This window comes from Anopheles coluzzii, chromosome 3, assembly GCF_943734685.1.
Source record: "Anopheles coluzzii chromosome 3, AcolN3, whole genome shotgun sequence".
In the NCBI taxonomy this organism is placed as follows: domain Eukaryota; kingdom Metazoa; phylum Arthropoda; class Insecta; order Diptera; family Culicidae; genus Anopheles; species Anopheles coluzzii.
This window is the reverse complement of record NC_064671.1, coordinates 61,262,612-61,286,977: the sequence shown is the minus strand read 5'-3', so window position 1 is coordinate 61,286,977 and position 24,366 is coordinate 61,262,612. Positions and strand designations below refer to the sequence as shown.

At 40.4% G+C, this 24,366-nt stretch overlaps 1 protein-coding gene across 7 annotated transcripts in view; it reads right to left on the bottom strand.

Moving 5' to 3' along the window:
• Window positions 1-6,924: 6,924 nt before the first annotated feature.
• Window positions 6,925-24,366, bottom strand: part of LOC120960182 (protein O-mannosyl-transferase Tmtc3) — a 140,607-nt gene continuing 123,165 nt past the window's right edge. For 6 of the 7 annotated variants that reach the window (XM_040384201.2, XM_040384202.2, XM_040384205.2 and 3 more), the window contains 4 exons: window positions 11,306-12,058; window positions 11,040-11,226; window positions 9,915-10,195; window positions 6,925-9,842 (listed from right to left, as the gene is read on the bottom strand). In XM_040384201.2, coding sequence (XP_040240135.2) covers window positions 9,075-9,842; window positions 9,915-10,195; window positions 11,040-11,226; window positions 11,306-12,058 — 1,989 coding nt within the window. In that variant the 3' untranslated portion in view covers window positions 6,925-9,074. The remainder of the gene's footprint in view (window positions 9,843-9,914; window positions 10,196-11,039; window positions 11,227-11,305; window positions 12,059-24,366) is intronic. The other variant, XR_005752296.2, reaches the window with a different exon arrangement.

The window sequence follows — 24,366 nt, the reverse complement described above, 5'->3', positions numbered from 1 at the left end:
ATTGTCATTGACTGAAAGCCATAATTTAGAATCGTGTTTCGTTTTGGTAGTGCATTTGAAGTACGTCACAATAAATTATTAATAGTAAATAATAATAATAAACTTTTCCTCATTTCAAAACTATAACATCAAACAGTCGTGTGAGTTCCAGAGATGAAAGTACTTGTTAATAATGATGCTGTGGGTTCGTAATCAGAATCGAACCAAGTTCATGTAGCTCACTAGCCTGCCCTTTTACACCATTGCAGGCTCAAACCGTTCAGATTTAGTGACCAAAAGGGTAAAACCCAATCTTTTGTTTTGTTATTTGCCGGTACATATGCCTGCCTAATAATAACAAACATTTTAGTTCGTCGACTAAATGTAATTTTTTTTCATTCCTTGCATTTTATCCGAATGGGAACTATGATAGGGTTGGATGGAGCAGGAGGTCATTATACCGACTCCAGGCATAATTTAGTTCAAGTTAAACAAAAAACATACTAATCACAACGTGTGCATCATGTTTGCATAACATGCGCAGGGACGGTGGCTTCTTGTTCTCGGGAAAACCCTCGCAATAGCTGTCATTTACAAACAAATGTTAAGTTGTTATGATTATTAACGTGTCGTGATAAAGCAAGAAGTTTCACTGCTTCGCAATGATCAGCTACCTTTTTTGTATGTTCATACGAGTTCAAACATTAATTTGGTGCAATTAGATTACAGTTATCTTGTGCGAAACCGATTTTATTCACTTATTCTGCGCAAATGAATCAGCATTTCTATCAATCAACAGATGGAGGTTTAAAAAATTAAATTTATTGCTTTGTTATTCGTATGTTTACCATGTTCAGCGAATTTACAGATTGAGGATGATTTTACACCCTAGCCATGACTTCGCCATACTGATAGCTTTCAAGAAAGAAGTGAGAGTACAACACACACTCACACCGAAAGTGATGAACAAAAGAAAGCTATTTTAGAAGGACGCACATTTTTAATCTGCGCTTTAAAGAGTAAAAATAACAACACCATGATTAGCATTGATCTACTGGTTTATGCTGGTGGCGCCTTGATTATGCTGGCTTATTTATTACGTTTGCCGTTTGCTCGCGACCAGGCCAGACTGATTGCGTCAACTGATGGATTTTCCGCAGCAATTACGTTCAGATAGGCACCTAAAACATCTAACAAGACATGAAACAACATAGTTTGTGAAACTGTGAAACTTTAGATGGCAATTTATCTAATTTATCTAAATTTATCTTCCATTGCAAATAAATTATACAATTTCGTTGAGGTTTTCCAATAAATAAAGTAAAGAGTGTTGGCACAAAAAAGTTAAAATCATGACGAATTTTCGAAACACAAAATAGTAAAATTAAACAAAGAACCAGACCGGCACGAAAGCTATGGAACAGTGAGAGTGTTAAAAGAATATTTTGAAAGACAACCGGGAAAGTAAAACAGATTGAATTCGGTGTGGCGGTCCCGTGGTACAGTCGTCCACTTGAACGACTCAATAACATGCCCGTTCAATAACATGGGTTCATGCCCAGAATGGACCGTCGCCCCGTAGCAAGGATTTGACTATCCGGCTACGTGGCAATGAATTAAGTCCCGAAAGCCTGTATAGGGCGGCATGTTCACATAGGACGTTTCGTCAAAGAGAAGATGAAGTAATTCAGTTAGTACTCTTTTCTGAATACTAAACATTGAATGTTTGAAAGAGCCGTAACAACAATCGTTCACCTAAAAGTGTCCGTATTAAACAAACATTTATCAAATTTTGTGGGACAACATAATTCCCAAATGTAATGACCCGCAAGACAGAGAGAGAGAGAACAAAATGTAGCGCGTTATATATTTTGTTGACTCACGATTGCGTGCACACACACACACACACACATACACACATATTACTCGATTGGGCGATGATTGTGTTAGCAATGGTTGTTGTTGCCAACCGACACAGTAGACAACGCTCCTCAACCGCCCGGGATTCGAACCCAGTATTCGAAGGGTCGTCCAGACGAGCGATACCAGATAAACAAAGATTAGGGACAGCACCCGTGCGGTGGTGTGCCGGGAATGAAGTAGCTAATCACCACGGTCGGGAATGTTACCAACTGAGCGATGCACTCTCGCAGGAACCTGCTTTTTTCTCGGTATAGTAAATATTGACACCGCTTCCAATCAGCCACTGTGTGATTGGTTGGCAGGTCCATCGGTATTTGCTTACTACGGGATCATCATCAGGCTTATCAGCTGCTGATGAAATCCAGCATGAAAAGCATGGGAAGTCTTCGGGACGTAAACAACTCATCGCCGCCGCTGATCCAGAGCTAGTTCCGGATTGTAAACGTGTGGGTGTGTACGATGTTACGTACGGGCTGCACTCGTTGAATGCTGAACGGGCACACAGTGAAATTGTAGAGAGTGTGAATTTTTTTGGCCAAATGTGCTAGAACGGTGCATAGAAGTGCAGTTTTATTGGTGTTGTTTAAAACTTATAGCAGGGCATGGCTATGTTCGGCCCGCTAGCAAAGTTCATCCGGCCGGCAACAATATTTTGTAATTCAATTGGTACAGTCGTCAACTCGTATGACTCAATAACATGCCCGTCATGCGTTCAAATCTAGAATGGGACCGTCTCCCCTTAGCAAGGATTTGACTTTATCCTATCCGACTGTGTGGTAATGAATTAAGTCTCGAAAGCCTGTATAGGCCGGCAAGTCCTCATACGACGTTTAGCTAAATAGAAGCATCTATTAGAATACAACAATAGGATGACAAGAGAGCATTTTACTGCACTTTTTCAAATTGGAAACTAATTATATTCTGATTATGCTATGAAATCTGAATACAAATTGCAAATCGAATTGATTACATCGCGTTTTATCAAATACTAACATAAGATTACCTCAGGAATAAAATATATCAGGTTGGGGAAATACTATGCTGGAAGATTCTTGAATAATGGAGAGGTGGCGCTTAATAAGAAGATTAATATCGGAAATTGAAAATAAATATTTCAGTACGTACGTCCGCCAAATTTTCCCTGTAATGTTGGTCATTTTGCATCAATATCCTCGTCGCGATGTATCATTTGCCACATAAGCACCATACGAACGCACCAAATCAAGTTATTAATTTATGATTGAATGTTGCGTAGGGTACAGCAGCGGGTTTACAGTGTCTGGGGCCCTAAGCAGTAAGAAGTGTTGAGGCCCCTTTGTACATGATTACTGGGGGGTACTCGGCATCTGTCTTTGATTATGTAACATTTCAACTTAAATTTGGTTGCTGCCGAGGGGGGGGGGGGGGTGCTTAGGGTTCGTCTTGCGCGGGGCCCCAACGTCCATCACCCACGGGGCCCTCCTTGCTATTACAGTGCCATATTCTATCAACTGTTATGGATACAGGGTTTACCTAGCCAATCGGGCGTCGTCAAAGCGTTATCGGTCGCCGTAAATACTTTTTCGGGCGACGTCAACCCTCAATTGGGCACTGTCATTTCTATTCGGGCCTTGTGAAGTATGAATCGGGCAAAGTACAGAATGAAAGCGTCCTACTTTGTATTTTGTTGCTTTCTAGCTGTAAAACAATACTTTTTTGCGAGTAGTTTAACTGATATGTAAGAAAATTCACTATTTTAAAGTTAAATTACATGAAAAAATGATTCAAATTCCTTATTTAAATTTTTTAATTCAAACCTGTACAATGCAATTTGGTTTTATATTTTTTTAAACATAAAATATGTTTGGTGATTAAATTAGATTAACTATTTAAAATAATACATACTAAGTTAAACAACATGCAAAATACGATTTTTAAACAACTTAATGGATCAAATACACCGGAGCGACCGATTTGACATCTTCAAGAGTAGGACGCTTTCATTCTGTACTTTGCCCGATTCATACTTCACAAGGCCCGAATAGAAATGACAGTGCCCAATTGAGGGTTAACGTCGCCCGAAAAAGTATTTACGGCGACCGATAACGCTTTGACGACGCCCGATTGGCTAGGTAAACCCTGTAATGGACTAAAGATTCCGGGCCCCTCATTGACGGGGCCCCCCGCAATTGCTTACTTTGCTTACCGTTAAATACGCCACTGGTAGGGTATGCTAAATTTTATTTAATTTTTACTGCATTCAATAGGTGCCATCATACGATACGAATTCCGCTCGAAAAATTTGAAATATTTTTCCAGGTGGAGGGGGAAATCAAGCAGGATTAACATTTTTTCCAATGGGGAAAAGATTGGTAGTCGAAGAATCGTATCGTGTCCGATCACCTAGTGCACTTTACATTGTACGCCCAATTCAAAAATTCACTACATGTTCACATGTTTCAATTAAGGAATAATTCTTTAATATTCCTCTTTTTACAATAAATTAATAGAGTAGCAAATGATCAACTGACTGAAGCTAACAAATTATAAAAAAATTGAATCTTAGAGCATTTTATCCACAGGTAAAAGAGTATGCAAAAGCGACGATGGCGATGAAATATGGGGAAAAAATAAAAATTTTAAGGAAAAAATCAATGTCATAGTTTGCTTTGCGAAATAAAATGTTAATTTTATTTCATTGAATCTCAAGTGTATCAAGATAGCTATTCTAATTGCCTGAGTTTGACATCACTGGCATTAGACCCGATATTTACACTCGCAATCACTATGGTCCCATCAACGGACATGGAATACAGGGAATCGAGATTCTCACGTTATCCATTAGATTTGGCATCTTTTTGAAAGTATTTTTACGAGTCTTCTTTAAGTGTTAATATAGACCTAAGTAGTCATTTTGTGTGCTTTGACTTGTCGTTTTGATTGTAAAATGTTCTGATATTGTAGTAAATATAATTTACTGTTAATTGAGAGAAGGCAATCAGTCTAAGATATGTTCAATTTTTTTCTTTTTTATTTTATCTCAACAACCGTTGTCGGTCAAGGTCTGGCTGTACCACTTGTGGAGTTGGATTTCAGTGACTTTTTGGATAACCCCCCCCCCCCCCCCCCCATAGCAGGATAGTCAAGTCCAACGTATGGCGGCACGGTCTATTTGGTACTTGAACCCATGACGGGCATGTTGTTAAGTCGTACGAGTTGACGACTGTACCACGAGACCGGCTTAAGATATGTTCAATAAGCGGTTGAAATATAGTCTTCTTCTTCTTTGGCTCAACAACCGATGTCGGTCAAGGCCTGCCTGTACCCACTTATGGGCTTGGCTTTCAATGACTTTTTGATTACCCCCCATAGTAGGATAGTCAGTCCTACGTATGGCGGCACGGTCTATTTGGGGATTGAACCCATGACGGGCATGTTGTTAAGTCGTACGAGTTGACGACTGTACCACGAGACCGGCTTAAGATATGTTCAATAAGCGGTTGAAATATAGTACATTGTCAATAATGTACGAATCTCTTCGCTATTTTTCCAAATTTATTATCAAACTAAATCGATGTTCTATCCAGCAAGGCAAGATTTCTCAAATTATTACTTTAAACTTTGAATAAAAAACCTTAGTATTCACGATCAAATAATTATTATAAAAAAGGCTTTATGATATTATATAAAATGAGACCGGTAGGGTAAACGTACCTAAGTACCCGTACCGTACGTACGTAACGTAGTGGTGGTATTACCAATAGTAGTGGTATTGCACTAAAATGCGGTCCATACAGCAAATTAAAAGTAATTAAGTTATTTTCGTTAGTGTGAAATGTTATTTCGCCTTTTACAAAGGGTTTAAAAGTTAAATGAGGCCATTCCGATACTTAGGGACCGAAAAAACCATTATTTTGTGAAATGTGTCAACTTTTTTCCAAAATCCTTAGGATTTCATAACGAAACTCATATTTATGTTAACGTTCTAAATGACCATATAACCACGCAATTACTAGTGCCATTATAGGTACGCAAAACAGGCATGTTCTTATAGTGGTTATAGTTAAAAAAAACAGGTCATTTTAGATTTTTTAGAGGAAATTTTTCACTGTTTTTCACTAAAATAAGCAATGGAAATGAGTTTTCTGTAGGTAATTTACCAAAAAAAGCCCAAAATTTGATTATTTAGCAGAATGAAAATTTGACTTCAAATCACTCTTCCGGGTGTGGGCTGACGGAAGGTGTGATGCAGTTCTTTAGTAAATAGTTTTATTAATCAAATTTATACATTTTTACGATCAAATTACGCAAGAAATTATTTTATTGTGGCAGTAATCCTTGATATTCACACGAAAACAACTTCGAAACTAAGTTTCATTGATATTATTCACGGTTTTGGAGGTATCTCTGTTTACCGCTATAGGAACAAAATACGACTATAGGAACCATACCACCATTATAGGTACAATGAAGCAGTAATAAAAATATGTATTTTTTTCGTAAATTTGATGTACTTCCTGGTAAAAAAGTTTGTGATTGCGAAGATAAGGCATATTCCAATTGCCATGGGTTAAAATATTCCGAAATTGTGCTTCCTGACATTTTAAATCCAATAAAACACATCTGTACCACTACAAATTGCACCACTATTGGTATTTACCCTATCCGATATTTTTGAAAAAAAAAAATTTTGTTTTCCTACAAAACAACGTTAGTTTTGTGAACTCATAAGCAGTAAATAGTAAAAATAAATATAAATAGTAAGACACCAGCGTCTAAAAGATATTTTATATAAGTGCAATTATGGGAAATTCAGAAATACGAGAGACAACGACAATGTTGTCGTTTTTAGCAATCAATGCATATATAGAAAATAACCTGTATAATCCCCCCTCTTCCCAATAACCCAAAAAACAAATGAGAAATTTGAAATAAGATGTAAAAATAACAAATAGTTTATGTATTAAATTACCACTAAAAGAAAAAAAAAGTTACAATCAAAGGTTCTCAATATTATTAATACGATTATACACTTGAAAGCAATCTTGTTCACATCGGTTGTAGTGAGTTTTTATTCAGGACAAATACTTCTTCATAAAACTACCACGTGCATCGGATTGCATCGATGGGTCGATTGATTCCAATGCTGAGAACAATCCACACTCGACGAGCAAACCGATGTGCCGGTTTCATTGTTAGGGAAATAGGAAAGCAATGGAGATTCTGTTCCGTAAACCAAATCCTAGTTATAGTAATTATACCCAACATCGACGCCGCTCTCGGGGCAATAATATACGGCTAAAGGTTTTTTGTTTGTTTGTGTAAAGGAGTTTGAATCAAAATAAATGCAAATGGAATGTGCTTAAAATTGTAAACGATGTTCACTAATAAAGGTAAAATACATATTTGTAGGGGAAAAAAAGTTTAATGGAAAATGTGGCATACAGTTAAGTACTATCCCATCACCAGTTCTGTTTTTCATTCTATGTTTATGTTGTAGTTTCTATATAATCACATTGTCCTTTACTTTCCACTCTCTGAACTTCTTTATACACGCTTTCCGGTGTACTGCTCCGGAACATCTCTAGTACTAATTAGCTTTCTGCAGCCATCTCACACATCCCAGCCTCGCTCACGTTGTTATCTCAATTGTGAATCTTTGTTTTTACATCGTAATAAGAGTTTTGCTTTACAACTTTCCAACATCCGCGCCTCAATTTGCTAAACTTTTGCTCCTTCCGCTCTCTCAGTCCAGGCACACACACGCGCGCATACTGTAACACTATTTGCTTTCTCTTACACCCGGGCCATACACACTCATAAATCTCTCAGACGTTTAATATCAATTTTAAGCCGGAACGAGATATGAAAAAAAATAAACTAATTCGGGGGTCTGTTTAGTTAGTGTGTGATCGATACAACTTTGTTTTTGTATCTGTGTGCGTGTATTTTTGCGATACTGTGTTGTTATCAAACGTTTTCGCACTTCCAGAAAATAATGCACATAACACTACCAGAAGACGAGACGGGGACCGTAAATGTCTGATGGGTGATTGAAAGTCTTCTCTATAAATGAGTTTGTGTTTTCTGTTGGGCTTCTTTAAAGCTCTATTGGGTGTGTGAATTTCTGTGTGTCTATAAATACATAATTTTCTTTGCTAATTTTTCTTTTCTGCTAGATACGGGGGCTGTACACCAAAACTCTCCTTTTCACCCCGATTTAGGTAGTTTGCGAATCGACGTTGGTTGAATGACTCCGCGCAGCGACGGTAGTATTGGAATCGTTTTTTTTCGACTCGGTGAACAATGAAAGCTTTTAGCACGGTTCGGTTTGTTTTTCTTCTTCTTTTTTGTTCTGTTTACATCCACCGAGTGGATGTGTGTAAATCGATAGAAAACTTAATTTCTTATCAGTTCACCATGTCCGATTACCTCCGCATATTCTACACAGGTTGCGGGGACCTTTTGTTTTGTTTTAAGTTTGCAAACACTCTAACCAGCGTTCCAAGGCCAACATTGCACAAATCGACAACTTTTGCCCGTCTGCTACCATTCTGTACAAGCTAACAATCCTCTCCAGGAGAGAAATCCATTTCAAACTACACGACTCTCGCATTCACATTTATGGTTGTATATATAGAAAATATCCTTTTTTGTGTCTCCAACATTCATTCCTAACAAATTACGCACACATACACACATACTTGCATTCGTACAATTGCATACAGATGCACTGATTCACTCCAAACCGCATTCGTACGACAATCGATGCTAACAATTTGCTACCTGAAAATGCAACAAAACGAGAACAAAACAGAGGAAGGATTTTCCTTCGGCTTTCAGAATCGTTCCCTTTGCCTCGTGCGGCATTCTCACCCACAGTGCCCCGAACAGTGCATTCAATGCACAGCTTCATCTTCCATCTTTGCACGATCTTTGTGAGATCTGGTTTTGAAGTGGCTTAGCTGTTAGTTCTGGTTTAACAAATCAGTCAAAAGTTAGTCTTTCGCAGTCCATTTCCGATAGGAACACATACACTATCTTACCTCACACCTACGCTGCTTCGTTTTTGCTTCACTCGTCCCGCTGCTCGTCCGTTTTCGGCTACCTATTTACAAGGATAGTTCTTGCGGGGAGGTGCAGTAGTCCTAGTTGATTTTGAAACAATCAAGCTTGTAGTCAAGAATGTGATGCTATGACATCCCGGACGATGGATCGTCCAGATCCTGTCCGATCGTTTTCGGTCGATGCAGATGCTGCTGCGCGGGATGAGCATGATGAAGGGAACCATCGGATGGAGGATGGCTGACATCGGCACGCTTCACCGAAGGCACACCATCATCCCGATGGACAGCTGTTGGAGCATGGTTGCCACTACTGCTACCGTCGGTACGGTGGTGCTTCGAATCGTGTGCTATACTGTCTCCTACCGTTGCTGCAAAACTTTGTGGACTGTTTGTGTTATCCGACTCGAGAAACACCGGATCATCGTCCGCTGGAAGCGGTGCAGCCTGTGGCTCTAGCTGCTGGTGAGGTAATACTGTTTTCTTCTTATTATCGTAACCGAACGGAACCTCGGCATCTTCTTTCGACAGGTCGTCCTCTTGGCCATTCGGTTCTTCGCTATTACTATTTACAATGCTATTGCCAAGCGACGGCAACAGGTCGACACTATCGGATGACAGTGTACGGCCGGCACGGCCACCAAACTCCTGCGGATCATAGTCTGCGAAGGCAATTTCCTTCTCCCGACTTCCGTCCGGCGACTGTCGCAGACGATTGATGCGCGTTTGCACGATCTGAAGATGTCGGCCGATGTACTCCTCACCCGGTGCTAGCTCGTGGGCGTGGGAGAGGCAATCCTGCGCTTGTAACAGTTTGCCCCGCTCCACGTACACTACGCACAGGTTGTGCAAGCCCTGGATGTTAATCGGGTCCAGCTGCAGGATGCGTTTGTAGCACTAAAAGTGAACGAAAGCAAATAATTAGAAAAAAAACCCTTCAGCATGGGCACCATCTAACAAAATGCTTACATTTTCGGCTGCATCCAGATCTTTGATGTTATTGATGTAGATGTCACCGAGCAGAATTAATCCCTTGATGTGATCCGGGTGATACTTGACCAGCTGGTTCAGAAAGGGAGCCGCCTCAAGTGGACGATGATCGTCAGCTAGCAGCAGTGCCAGGTTGAACAGCGCGCTACGGAAGTCCTGCTTAAGGTGCACAGCTCGGCGGAACCAATTTTCTGCTTCGTCCGTGTTGCGATCATCCATGGCTAGCATACCCAGATTGAAGTGGACTCGTTCGTTCGTTTCTATACCACGAAGAGAACAAGATGGTTACGACGTTAGTTAATGCCTGCGTACAAACGGCGCCCACGGGCCTGCCCACGCCCGAATGCAGAGCCGATTGCATACGATTCTATCTTTACCATTAACATGAGAGGAACAGGGCGTATACCCCGAACGTACCCGAAAGGTATGCATGCTTCACTCATCAGGATCTAAAGGCAAGGACAACCCAAAAGAGACACAGAAAAGTTTCCTGACGGCTACACATGTCCTCTAGACGCGTTGTCTATGCGTCTCGCTCGCTATCACAGCGGCATACGGCAGGTAAGCAGTACAAATACTGCTACCTGTTACGCACACATGTTTATCGAACACAACTATTCGGTTCGGCTCGGTAAACTTAAAGTGTGCGAACAGACAGCGTCCACGGGCCTGCCCACGCCCGAATGCAGAACCGATGGCATACGATTCTATCTTACCCATTAACATGAGAGGGACAGAGCTAATACCCCGAACGTACCCGAAAGGTATGCATGGTTCACTCATCAGGATCTAAAGGCAAGGACAAGGCAAAAGAGACACAGAAAAATTTCCTCACGGCTACACATGTCCTTTTGATGCGTTGTCTCTGCGTCTCGCTCGGTATCACAGCGGCACACGGCAGGTAAGCAGTACAAATGCTGCTACCTGATACGCACACATATTTATCGAACACAACTGTTCGGTTCGGCTCGGTAAACTTCACGAGGACGCCGGAACACAAGGGCGCAGACATTTTCATGATTTTGTATGACTTCGGCTGTTTTGGACCATACATGTGTCAGGCATTGCATGTGTCTGAAAAAATGCTCCATATATTTTACTTACCATCCTTCGCCAGCAGTTTCAGTAGACGTTCACGTGCTATTTTTCGTAGCTCTGGCCGGCCCAACTCTTGCAGCAGGATAGCCGAATTAAGCAATGCTTGCTCGTGTTCGGGATCAAACTCGAGCGCCTTGTCGAGGTATGCCAAGGCCTGGGACGCTTTACCTTGTTCCAGAAAAACGACTCCAAGCTAAAAGAAATGACCGAAACAATAATAAATGTATTAAGGCTGCAATGTAACCTCTTAAGTAGCTACAACAAATACTTACATTGTAGTAAATGTCCGGATTGGTACTGTCATACAGAAGCGCCCGCTCATACACTTCCTGCGCTTCCTTCGTGCGGTTCAGCTTGATCAGAATGTCACCCCGATTGATGTAGGCTTGCGTGTAGTCGGAGCGCATGCTGATCGCCTGTCGGTAGAGAAGGTCCGCCTCTTCCAGGCGCGTCGCATTCTTCGAGATAAGATTGGCGAGATTTAGAAACACGTTTAGATGGTTCGGAGCAATGCGTGCCTGGTATGATTCGCCCGGTTTTGCCTTCGGCAGTAATGATTTTGCCTTCAGATACGCCTGTTCCGCCTCCTTGAACATCTTCAGATGGTTGTACGTACGACCGACGTTAATGTGCGCCCCGACGTCATCCTCCTGTACGCTGACGGCTTTGTGGAAAAATTGTAGTGCTTCCTCGAACCGCCCCTCACTCTCGAGCGCATGGCCCACATTGTTGAACAGTTTTGCGTTGCGCTGGTTCACCTTCAGTCCGGACATGAAAATGGAGTACTCCGACTCCCAGTCTGCGTTCCGGTTGTACGTCTTGATGGAGTGGGTAAGCAGCAGCACACCGAGACAACACCAGGTCATTTTGCGTGACCAGCGTTCCGAGAGTATATGGAATCCGTACCCGACCAGAATGCAGAAACCCATCGAGGGCATGTACAAGACGCGCTCGGCAATGACGAAGCCCACCGGGAAGAAGAGATTTGATGCGGGTAAAAACGGAAGGATCATAAATGCGAGTCCCTGAAAACACACGGAAATACAAAAGGGGGAATAAAAAATGAACTTTTATTAGTTTAATGTTCAACAATATAATAGATAATACTTTAAGCCAAATGTTAACGTTCATTAAAAGGATTTACTATTACTTTCGGGTAAGAAAATTTATATTCAAACAAATGGTTATAAGATAGTTTTTTTTCTTGTACGTTTAAACGAGGAAATGTAATTTCTATTGCTTGCATCCTTGTATCCACTGCTGCCCATTATTCTGCGTGCTCTTTTTACGCTTCACGTATTGCAGACAAATTGAATACATGGACCTCTGTCTGCCGTACATTTGCATGTACTTATGGATGCTGCTTTTGTTCGTTAGACACAAATTATGAATTGCTGAAGATAATTAGGAGTGCACGTTCGTTATGGTGTGCGCTTTGCACCATTCTGGAGGTTTTTTCTTTGCATTCCCCTTGCTAACGCCGCCTACGAAGCAGCTTATTTAAATTGCATGGAATTGGACAAGTTTTTAGAACGCAGTGGAAAATACAATAAACAAAGTAGGAGCTTTTGTATGTACTTTGCTTTGTGCGTTTACAAAGCTTTGTATTTGTGCATTTTTGTCCTTATCACCATTTCAAATTTGTTTGATAATGGAGACGCCTGGTGTAAGTTTACTATTTCAAATACAAAAACAGTTTGGTTAATAATTTAACCCACAAAAGTATTTGCATTATTTTGCAGAAAAAGGGAATTGGTAGCCTGTGTTATTTAAACAGGCGACAAACTTTCAACCTGTACAGATCTTTGTGTATAGGGCTACCCATCATACAGAAATGATTGAAACAATGTTTAAGAATTCTCCATAAATAGCTATAAAAATTCATCCAGAGAGCAATGAAAAATCCTTGTGAATCAACCAAAAGCTTCTCGCTTTACATTCACCCACGCTGAAAGCGCCAATAACTTGCCTTTTCTTTGCGAGTAGCAAACAGCAATGAACCAACCGGGCGGGTTAGGAAACAATTTGATTAATCCTCTACCATTCCCTTACTTACACCATCATCTACCATAGCAAATGCTGTGTCAACTGTACAAGTTTTATTTCATTGCAATGCAGCATAATGTAGCGCTGGTACGATGCAATAAAAGGATAAGAGAAAAGCAGTCTGTGCCGGCGGATTTATCATTGGGCGATGGTATACAGATAACAAATTCTTCAGTGCAAACTATTGGTTAAAGGTTTTAGTGGGTAAAGATTCTGATAATAAATTGTAAAAATGAATTATTCACCTAACTAAGCTCGTATAAGTAACCATTAACCATTATACTTATTATAATAGACGATTGATTCTTTTTGAGAGGTACGTCTTCTTATGATCCACATTCTCACGATGATTACATATATTTGATAGTAAATGTTATCGTTTTGTAGATAAATAATTCAATTTCTATTATCCCACGGGCGTAGTATATTCGATCGGATCGGCTAAAGCCAGCAGCAGATCGTGGATTAGAATATTAAAAATTAAAAACTGCAAAGTCCACTAATCGACAGCCAAAGCTAAAAAGCAGTCCATTCCATTTACATTGCTCTATTATGCAACGAAAAGGGTACGGCAAGACGCCGCCATTGCCCGGGAAATGCGATACCCGTTAAATGTCAGCCATTATGCCATGATTCGTCACGAGCTCCAAATAGCATGGCCGGTTGTCTGTCAGGCGAACTACCGTGTCAGATACCATTTACGATCCCTCGACACTTGCCATTTGGGGTGGGTAATGATTGTAAGTGTGCCATTCCTCCTGTCGGAGTGGTTCAATTCTTAAGACTGTTGAATACATTATTACTTCTGAGTACAAACTCAGGAAGGCCAAAAATGGAACCAAATTTATTTCTGCCAAAGAGTGATACTTAGAAGAGCACATCGGCACCGCTCTTTATAGGAAAGGATAGTTTATGTACCAAAATATTAAAGCGCTTGAATTATTATAAAAAAGGAACAACACAGACAGACAATCATGAGGTATAGCGCGAAGGATCTAAAGTAAACCGAAGCCAAGGACACCTTACTTTGGTTGGTGGAAGGTTCTCAATCGAAGTGAACGATTGCTTTAATTAAATTCCTTCTTCTCTTCGCTTGGCCCCCCCCTACGAAATTCCCTTCCATTCATGCCTACGTAGTGGAACCAACTACACCTTGCGTGATAAGAATGCGGGTGTTCGGTTGGCCGATGTCGGAGAGGGCGAAAGCATCCGGCCCGGGGAAATGAATATTCGATTCGCTATCGGAAATCGAAGAGATAAAACAAAACAAAGCGAAAGCATGTTCTTCCGGACGTGTCAAGTCCTTGCTACAATTATCCTACACCAAACCCCCACACAGCCAGCTCTAGGGGGCGGAGAGGCGGGACAGTTTTGGTGGAGGGATTTGTGTTACACGAACGTCTTCGTTGTGTCCATAACCGGCTGCCGGCAAATCGTTCGATTATCTATGAGACGTAGGGCGAGTTTTCGATTAAAAACTGATCAGATAAATCTACTCGCACAGACCGACTGACACGTTAAGTGAGGCACTTGTGTGTGCGTGTAAGAACGCATGGAAAGCGCATGGTATGGTAGTGGTAGGGTCGTATTTCCCACGTCCACGGTGGTGACAGTCGTCGCACGCGGCAATGCTGACGCCTGCCTGCCATCGTCGTCCGGATGGTGGTTCACTTTCGGTAAATCTTGATAATGGTTGACGATAATGAGCATACTATTGAAATCGGCTTTGGCTTTTCCTTCGGGCCAGACTGTCCTGATAGCGTCCACAAGCTCACGGGTACATCACCGTAGGACAAAGATGATGTACGTACATCTACAGGCGGTGAGAGCGAGCCGACTTTGTTTGGTTTTGTTTTCACCGCGCACCGCGTGGCGCTCGTGGGCGGCAGATGGCTCGCTGAGGAGATGTCGATAATCGATAAATAATTATTTACCTTCCCGCCTTGTTCGAGCTCGTGCTCGTGCGATTTTGCTGCAGCCAAACGTGACATCCGTTTTCTTCTCACTCCGCGGCGCTGCTTTCCCGGCGCTGCTTGATTTGCGAGAGCGTTTGCTTATTTTCTTTCGCTTTCATCGCATTTTGGCCATCGTGTATTGTGGCGGTGCAGAAGAAGCTGGATAAGTATTTTTTCTTCTTTGATTATTTGATGAGAAGAAGATATCGCTCAAATCGATAGATTTGATTTCAGTTTTTTTTGTCTTCGCTTTTCTTCGCTATGCTCGAGACAGTCGTTTGTTATTTAATACACATTTTCATCGGTCGTTATTACATTTAGGATCCGCTTTCAATAAGATTGTTGTTTTTGTTTTTGTTACTGTTCGTCTTGTCTCTTCAAACCTCATAAATTTGTCTTATTTTGTCGTTTCTTTTTTTTGCAGAGATAAGGAGATCCGATCTTATCGACTTGATTGTCAATTCACCCTTACAGCAAAAAAGCATCATGTCAAAATCAATTGACTTCAATTACGTTTTTTTAGCTTGATTTAATTCAAATCATGATAAGGTACGTTCCAGAAACGAGCCATCAATGCATTATATTTTGCCTTTTTGACCTTTTCCAAAGAGCTGTCTGTAAATTACTTATTCACGTGATACTAATGTGCAGTTCCTGAATGTCAAAACTGTCAATTCATATTTGTCAATCTGAGAGCAATCTATGGATTGGATTGGATCTAATAGCAATCTATGCATAACTAAGGTTTCCTTTTCAATTAAGAAATGCTACAACGTTGTTCATAAAGGATGGTCTCAGCATTCGTTCAATAATAGTACGAATGTTGAATGAGTACGTGGTTAATACGTTCATTCAGCTTTCGATAGCGTTATGAGAAATTGTGTTGTTTGAGGCTAAGAATATGTGGTCAAATAATGTAATTTTCCCAATACTTCTACTCATACAACAAAAAAAAAAAAAACACTCAAGATGTATGGTACATATTTTGAGAAACTAACACATATTTTTTCCAACAATCCTTCTTAAAAACTGTTTAGCAAAAAGAATATGTAAGCAAACATATGTTACAGCGAATAATGCATCGATCGAATCGGAGATATGTTGGGTATGTATGCACATGGTGTCCTTATGGTGTCAAATTTCCCATTCCAACGACAGATTATCATATGTGTGGATACCAAAGAAGAAGTTGCAGCTTGTGATTTATGGTTGACCAATACTGACAGCAGCTGTAGTGGAAGAAATTTTAAACGGTGTGCATTTTACTTCATCTAGTTAAGTACCATTGCTATTAAAAACGCAACATTGCTTTTAGAAAACGCAACATTGCTATTAGAAAACGCAATCGTATAGGAAAATTCAAATGCATAATTATTTGCGTATTTACTTTTCTTTCACACTGTCATTCACTCTTGTCCAATTAAACACCAACGCAAAACGATATACACGTCCTCGTATAGCCGCTGGAAAACAGCTAAGATTCTTTAGGATTAAATCCCCACACTGGTTGAAAAAAAAGAGTGATGTAGTGCAGTGTTTTTTGCTTTGCATCTTGAACACATGATTGTCTAAAGCAATCAAAATGTCTCCCAAGTGGACCTGTGCTGCAGGTACCACCGGTCGCATTAGTTACCCATGTGAGATGTGTCACGCTACGCCCGGGGGTATTATTATTCTCGCATCACATTCCCTGCATGATGCGTCCCACTTGCAGCAGCACACGGACAGCAGGAGCAAGATAGAAAAAAAAGCAGATGGACAAGTACAAAAAGCTCAACACTCTCCGTGCAATTGAAAATATGAATTGCAATGGAAACATTCATTCTCATGCACCGCTTCGGCAGCGGGGGTTCTTTCATGGTGTTTCTTCCCGTGCTTCCGATGGACGACACTGCTGACACGATGCGAATAGAGAGACACATTTTGAGGTATGTGCAGAAAAGAAGTAGAAGGAAGGAAAGCTAATACACACATACTCGAAAAAAAAAATGCTCAAAACTACAACCGAGCGTTGAATAATCTCGACACCCAGGGGACTAACCTCAACATCGCCGCCATTACCATTCGCATAATAATAATGCCGGCAGTTTGGAAGCAGCAGGAAGCAGCAAACAAGAAAAAGCAAGAACGAATAAATGCATTTGCTTATTTTTGTTCCACCAGCACTCGCTGCAGCAACCGTGCGTTATTAGCATATACATGTGTGTCAATGTGTGTGTGTGTGTTTATGTGTAGCGGAACCGTTAGAATCACCCGGGGAGATCATCGTCGTCTAGACAGTCGTACGACGGCAGAAAGGTGGGAGGGTATACTGGGCAAACACATACTAGCAAAATTTCATTTAGTTTTCGAATTTATGTCACTTTAATCCTCCCGAGGAACTAGACGAATAGCGTCACCGGTTGAAGAATGGCAAGCATGTAGTATAGAGCGAACCACACGGTATGGTTGGAAAGCATTTAAGTATTTGAATTTAAGTACTCAAAACACGACGGAACGGGCATGGTATTCAGTATGCCCGGACAAAAAAGGTTACTGCTTGTTAACATAATCTGCAGGACAATTAGATGAGTGTGCAAATTTTTAAATTTTAATGCACATTTCGTTTGTATTGATACGAATCCGGGACACTAATATGAAGCTGCTAAGAGATAATACTTAACAGTAATATCTACATAAAGTCGCTGTACTGTTGGCAGAAATGGTAAAAGATATAAAAATCAAATTTCAATTACTTTATTGAACACATTTTTTATAACATCAAACTAAATAACTTTACGAAACATATTTGCAAAACATCTTAAAATTTCAAATTCAATTCATTTTATTAGAACGAAAATAATGTAAATAATCGATTAATCATAGAACTAACATAAACAACGATTTTTAGCGCAATATAGGCCAACATGTTTTAGTACTAAACACTTTTTTCATTTACAGAGTTGCGGGGTAATGTTAAACGTCAAAGAAGGAAAAATAATGTAAAACCAATTTTGACCAATAATTGCCAAAGCGTAATTACTTTAAAAACTCTAAAACTAACATCCCTAGAATGAACAAAAAATCAAGAAATTGTTTTACAGCTTTCCTGTGCCCATTCTTCACATGATTGGGGATTTTGAATGACCCAGGGTGCTCGTGCAAACTGCCAACCAAGGGTAGAGTGACATGAAATTGATGAGTTTTCTTATTTGACCGTCTAGTGCTACTATCCCTACCGCGTCCTATCGCTACCTTCAACAACCTGCCGAGCAGGCATGGATTCAGCCCAGCGGCTTATCACTTATAGAAATTGCAAACATGCAAAAGAAACAAAGTACCGATGCTCAACACCATTCCAAAGCTTTTACGCCCGAAAAGGAAATGCAAAAAAGGCAGGCATTTTTTAACACAACAAAAAGAAGAAAAAATGGCTGAAACCTTAACGCGAAAGCTTAAATGGAGAGGAGATTTTGCCCTCAGCTGTAATCAATCTTCTCGCGCAGTGCAGGAGGGAATGCTTCTGTTTCATCTTTCTGTCGTTTTCTTTCCACTCACAGACTACTGCCAGCGTAGGCCAGTGGTGTGCACTAATGGAAGGCTGCTCGAGCTGGGCGTCCAGGGTCCGGAAGGCTTCGCTGCAGTAATACAGTAATTGAGCGGTGAGATGGAACAAACTGAAAAAAGTGTATAAACATACAAACAAACCCGGCACAGGATGCCAGCACTCTGAAGCAGCCCACAGCTGAGAACTGACAAGTAGAGCTACTGGTCGGGAGTCGCGGAACGCGGAGCAATGATTTGCTAAAAACGAAAAAGATTTCACTTTGAGTTATCGTTGACTCATAAATCTAAATAAATGGTGCAACGTTCAAAGATGCGGCCTCCCATTAGGCGAAGAGTCTAGGATTAGTGGCGCGAATCAAATGCAGAAAACATGAGGAAAAGATTTGAGATATGGAAACGAAGTGAAAGGAAAAGCAAAAGTGGTTTTCTTCGTGCGCGTATTGTTTGCAAGACGCAAATTGCTTTTAATGTTTGGAATGAAAATCAACGACAGAGATAATGTGGTATGAGTGAAGAGACCGGAGCGATAAAATAGTGAAGCTCATTTGAGTGATTTGGCTTTGCGATAGCATACATGTAGGCGTTTATTAGCATGCTTAGGTTAACGCAAAAGGGCAGCGGATAGCGTGGCTATTATGCATAATGCAAGCGATCGGTGATCCTGAAATTAACCTTAATGAACCGGAATGGCTGTTATGCCATGTGCTTATTAATTTAAATATTTGAACAAGAAAAAGCTTTAATAGGGTCACAATAAATTTTACAGCTTTATTGTTATTTCAGTTCGATGAAAAAGTCCAGTCGTATTTAAATGTGGGTAAAGTTATAACTGTCCTATTTAAAATACAGTTGAACGCTTACAAATGGATCGGAATGGAATCGGAAACAAGAAATGAAAATTTGTGGTCAGTTTGTGACTGTTTTTACTACGATTTCTGCCCTTTCTTGGAGTTAGAACTGTGGCACAAAAAGCACAATTTTGCAAAGCGAAGGCAAATGAAGAAAAGTATCGATTATACCCATCGCAGTGAATTGCGAATGCGTTCAAGGGTATAGTAGCGCTAGGAAAGGACACCCTTTAAACCGTTACGAGTCCGAAAGGATTATGAAGAGAATTCCAAGCAACTGGGTTATTACTTCAACCGGAATGTCGTCCGGAGTTGCCTTGCCCGGAAGTCTCTCCGAGCTTCCTGAAGTTATACGATTATTTGTTAGCATAGAAACTGAAGAAAGGCCAGAGGGATAGAAAGAGATAAAGCGGTCGTGAAATAAAATAGAGAGGAAAGGAATGCCGTCGATATTGTAATTCACCGAACATCCGACGATGTGTCCCTTACAGCAAAACCACACCAAAGCTTTGACGGAAGGTTTAGGAGGATGTGCCTTCATCGGTAGCTTACATTTGGAACCATCGAATGCCCGACTCGTCTTTCCGAGTTCGTGCACACTCGAGCGGATTAAGGATATGGCTTCGGTTACGGGGTGTAGTGTCTTTCGCGAACTGGAACCACCGGCTTCCGGTTGCCGTTCTTTCGCGCATGGATGGCGCGATTTTACATCCGTGTAGCGTTACGTTCTACGTATTTGTATGAGTGGCGGCGTTCGATAAGGATTACTGCCCCACTGGAAAAAAGGAGTTCACGTTCCCGTCCGCCAAAGAAGTTTGCTTCTCTGTTTTTTTGTTTTGCTTTCTTCTATCATTTTCGTTTTATATGTAAATCCACCGGACGAAAGGCGCAAACGGAATGGAACGAAATGAATGAATCCATCGCAAGCGCGCGCGGGAGCAATTTAAAGCGCAGGAAAATCGAATGCACGTTGGAATGTGTACGCAAGCTTCACTTTGCAAGTGGGACTTAAGGCGATGCTGCCGCTTCCACAGCGAATACAAAATTGCTCAACTTCCTCTCGCTCGGTTGAATTGGCCGAGTGAATACGGAAAGTGTTGTGAAGGAAAACAAATTTCCTCGTTTGCAAGCAACCGAGTGTAATATCAATCGTCAGTGGCTTTTCAAGCCATCGAAGCAAACACATCGAAGGGTTTAAAGTGGCATGGAAAGGGGAAGCTTTTCCTTAGAGGAAGGTTTACGTCTGTCGTCAAGAGTGCAATTGGAAGATTGACTTGGTACGCGATTTTATCAACAACTGAAGCTAGGAAAACGATTGCATTTTCTTTGGGCGTGGATTTTCGTTTGTCTTGCTGATTGTCAAGATAGTGAGAGTGGTAAAATACATCATGTAGTGAAAAGAAATATGTTTAACCGATGAATAAAAATATGTTTAATTAACAAAATTCGATTGGGGAAAAAATGTTCTCAATAACAAAGAACGATATTAGCAAATAAATGTAAAAATGCAATATAATTATTAACCGACTTCTACTTTTTCTTATCAATTAAAGAAAATAAGACAATTACGGCTAATGGCTTTTCTTATTTGCTAAAATTAATAAGGACAAAGTTGTGTAAACATCTTCAGTTTATAGTAATTTTTGTTTAATTTGTTTATTACTCGTTCAATGGATAACAATGGATCCGTGTGAATGTTCTTAAGTCTAATATTAGATTAAAATAAGTAGTAAGATCATCGTAATAATTCGCTTCTAAGGCAGTTTTTAAAGGATTGCACTGAGGTTCCAAAATCAAACAAATGACGAACTTCGTTAAACACCCTAATCATGGAGTTGAGGGGGTCTCTAGATCCATATCTTGGGTTTGTGAGCATCTTGGGTTTTGACAAATACGATGTCCGAAGAAGTGACACGGCCTCAGCACAATTTTTCGATCGAAAAAATTCGATAGATCCGGCTGTCATTTTGGTGTCATTTGACACTCATTTCGCCGCCAAGGTGTTCATTTTACTGGTCTTTTTGAAAACTGGTATACCATGACACTCACGAGCAAAATGAACTATGCTACAAAAATTCGATCGTTCCGCTTTGTATGGGGCAAAATCCGCGACGCATTGAGCTGCGGAAATTATCGAATATCAGAAAAATTCCGTAAATCAAGGTTGATATTTTTGAAAAACGATATGTAAAAGCAAGTTGGTAGATGTGTTGGTTCTTTTTCAATATTTTGGCTGATAAAAAATTATTTATAAATTATTTTAAAAATTGTTTACCTGGGGGGCCAACTTCATGTAGGGGTATAAAAGAAATAGTTATACTGTCAGTTTTACGTGAGCGCCTATCGAATTTTTTCGATCGAAAAATTGTGCTGAGGCCGACAGTGTGCGAGCTGTCAAAGCAGAGAAAAAGAAATACAGGGTTTAACAATCTCAAAATAATCTCAAAATTCGTGTTTGAATCTGCAAAACGATGCGAAAGGCCTCTAAAAAAACAACTTGAGCGATTTAAAAATCAAATTGCGCTATTGAAAATAGCATCGGTGCGGTGAAATAACAACTTTTGACAGCTAAACTGCATCTTGAGCTTCTGAAATTGTTTTGCTGACACTCTATTCTGACTTCTAAAACCCTGTATAGTAGCAAATATTTGCTTTTATCTTCTTTTCAATTATCTAGCAACGAACTTTACATATGCCTAACCTTGTTTGGCCAAACCGTGATAATCATTACAGGGGTTTAAAGGGTCTCATAATTTTGGGACAGTTACTTGCCTCTTTCCAACTGGAAGTGTACTTCATGTGATGGAAATTCATATTCCTTCATAATCCTAATGAGGCTGTTCAAAACTAAGTTCCCATAGAGTTTAAATCATAACACATACAGGGTTTCCCACGATTTATTGGTCAGTTCCCATGATTTTTTGGTGCGTTCCCACGATTTTTTGATCGTATCCCATAGATTTTTGGTTTGTTCCCATAATTTATTGGTATTTTCCGATTGGATATCAATACAATTGGACCAACAAATTCTAGCAAAACTGCCAAAAAATCGTGGAAACGCACCAAAACAATATGGGAATCCAGCAAAAATTGATGCGTGCCGACCAATAAATTGTTGGAAACCCTGTAAAATTGACTTCCGCTAACAAAAAGTCAAGAAAGCATCTTAAAATTATGAAAACTCGTGGCCCTGAAAACCCCTTTATTACCCATCGTTACCAACGTTACATGACTTAAAAATTGATTTTTTTAAATTGCGACATTGCGGCATGATGAACAACACAGATTATAAATATGAAAAAGATAATTTTGTCTGAAGTTCTAAGTATAAACTTAACTGTACAGAAAGATAAACAATAATGTCGAATTTTGCAACACAAAACACGACGTTGTAAAAAATACAGCAACAATTTCGTAGAGCATACGTTTTTAAAAATTCTCCCTCAGGGGTTAAAGTTAAAAAAAAAGCAACAAACAATTTTTTTCGTTCCCTAACGTTCATTACTGTCTAGTATCCGTCAGTATTCGATCAGATCAAAAGTGGCTAGGAATCAGAATTCTTATCTGAATGCTAGTTATATGCTGCGTCGGATTGAAGATCATTGCGAGCCGTTCCAAATCGAACGATGTTATCTAAAATAAAATAGATTGAAAAAGTAGATGGCAAACCGTGACCAACAGATACACACAGTTGTCACGATTGGGCTAAGCAAACCGGATATCCTACTAAGATTGTGTGAGAAATGCCATACCAAACTGACGGAAACAGCAAGGACAAGACATTCGCTTTTGAACCCGACGGCAAAACATGATTCGCATCGCTGTTTGCCTCACCATATCATCATCAACGCACGATTCCGGCGAAGGTGTGGATGTGTATTTTCACTCAAACAAATGAAAATACTATACCGTCGCGGGGTCAGCCGGCGGAAAATCGATCGCTCGTTGGTGGAAAGGAAATCAGTTTCACGCGTTTACGGCTCGATCGATTGGTCAACTGTATCAAATACCCTTCCTGGTCCAACAATGTGGAAGAAAAAAAGAAAGATGAAAAACACCAGACAACTGGGCCACAAAATCGATAAAGAAAAGGACATCCGAAATGGGAAAGGGAAAATCTAACGTATCCTGCCGTTCTCTTTGCATGAGTGAGCGATCGAAACGTGCTTGAGGATTCGGTTGTTCAACCATATAAAGGCGACCGTTCTGTGCGTGTATGTGTGTGTGTGTCTGTGTGTACGAGAGTGATGCTTTAAGGACTTTTTGTCTCATAACGATGGATTTGCTGTAAGCAAAAGGAATGCAGAGAATCTATTCTATGAAGAAGGACAAACGGACAGACGCAGAATAAATGCGTTGATAGTGGGGACAACGGCGGCAAAAAAAAAACCAAATCATCTACACAAAGGATTTTGACGCATCTCTAAGCTGTTGTACGGTGACACAAACACACATACACACGCACAAATACACATCTGCCCATCCTTAAGTGTTTCTGTTGCTGTAATGGCGGGGGGAATGAATTTCATTGCCAACGCCCGACAACTTTGGGCCTTGCTGGGTTGAAATTCTTATGGGAAATGGATGGGCAAGTAATGGCGCTCGGGTTCGTCGATGCGTGGCACGAAAATTGAAATCAACAGCAAACTTGAGAATGTGTAGGATATGTTTGCCAGATAATGATGATAAACCGCCGTTCCGCACAGTTCGGAGAGCTTCTGTGCTTGAGTCGGAAAGGATATATATTTCCCATGCGTGTTTGCTGCTCGCATGAGAGATTTCGTACAGTTTGCTTTTGGTTCGTACATATAACGCCACGATGCAGAGAAAAGTGAGATTGAAAAATGTTACAACGCAACTAAATATAACCGACATATTTCATTTCACATTAGGCGCTTTATATAAAGACGTTAAAACTTTCTCCCGACCAAATAGGGC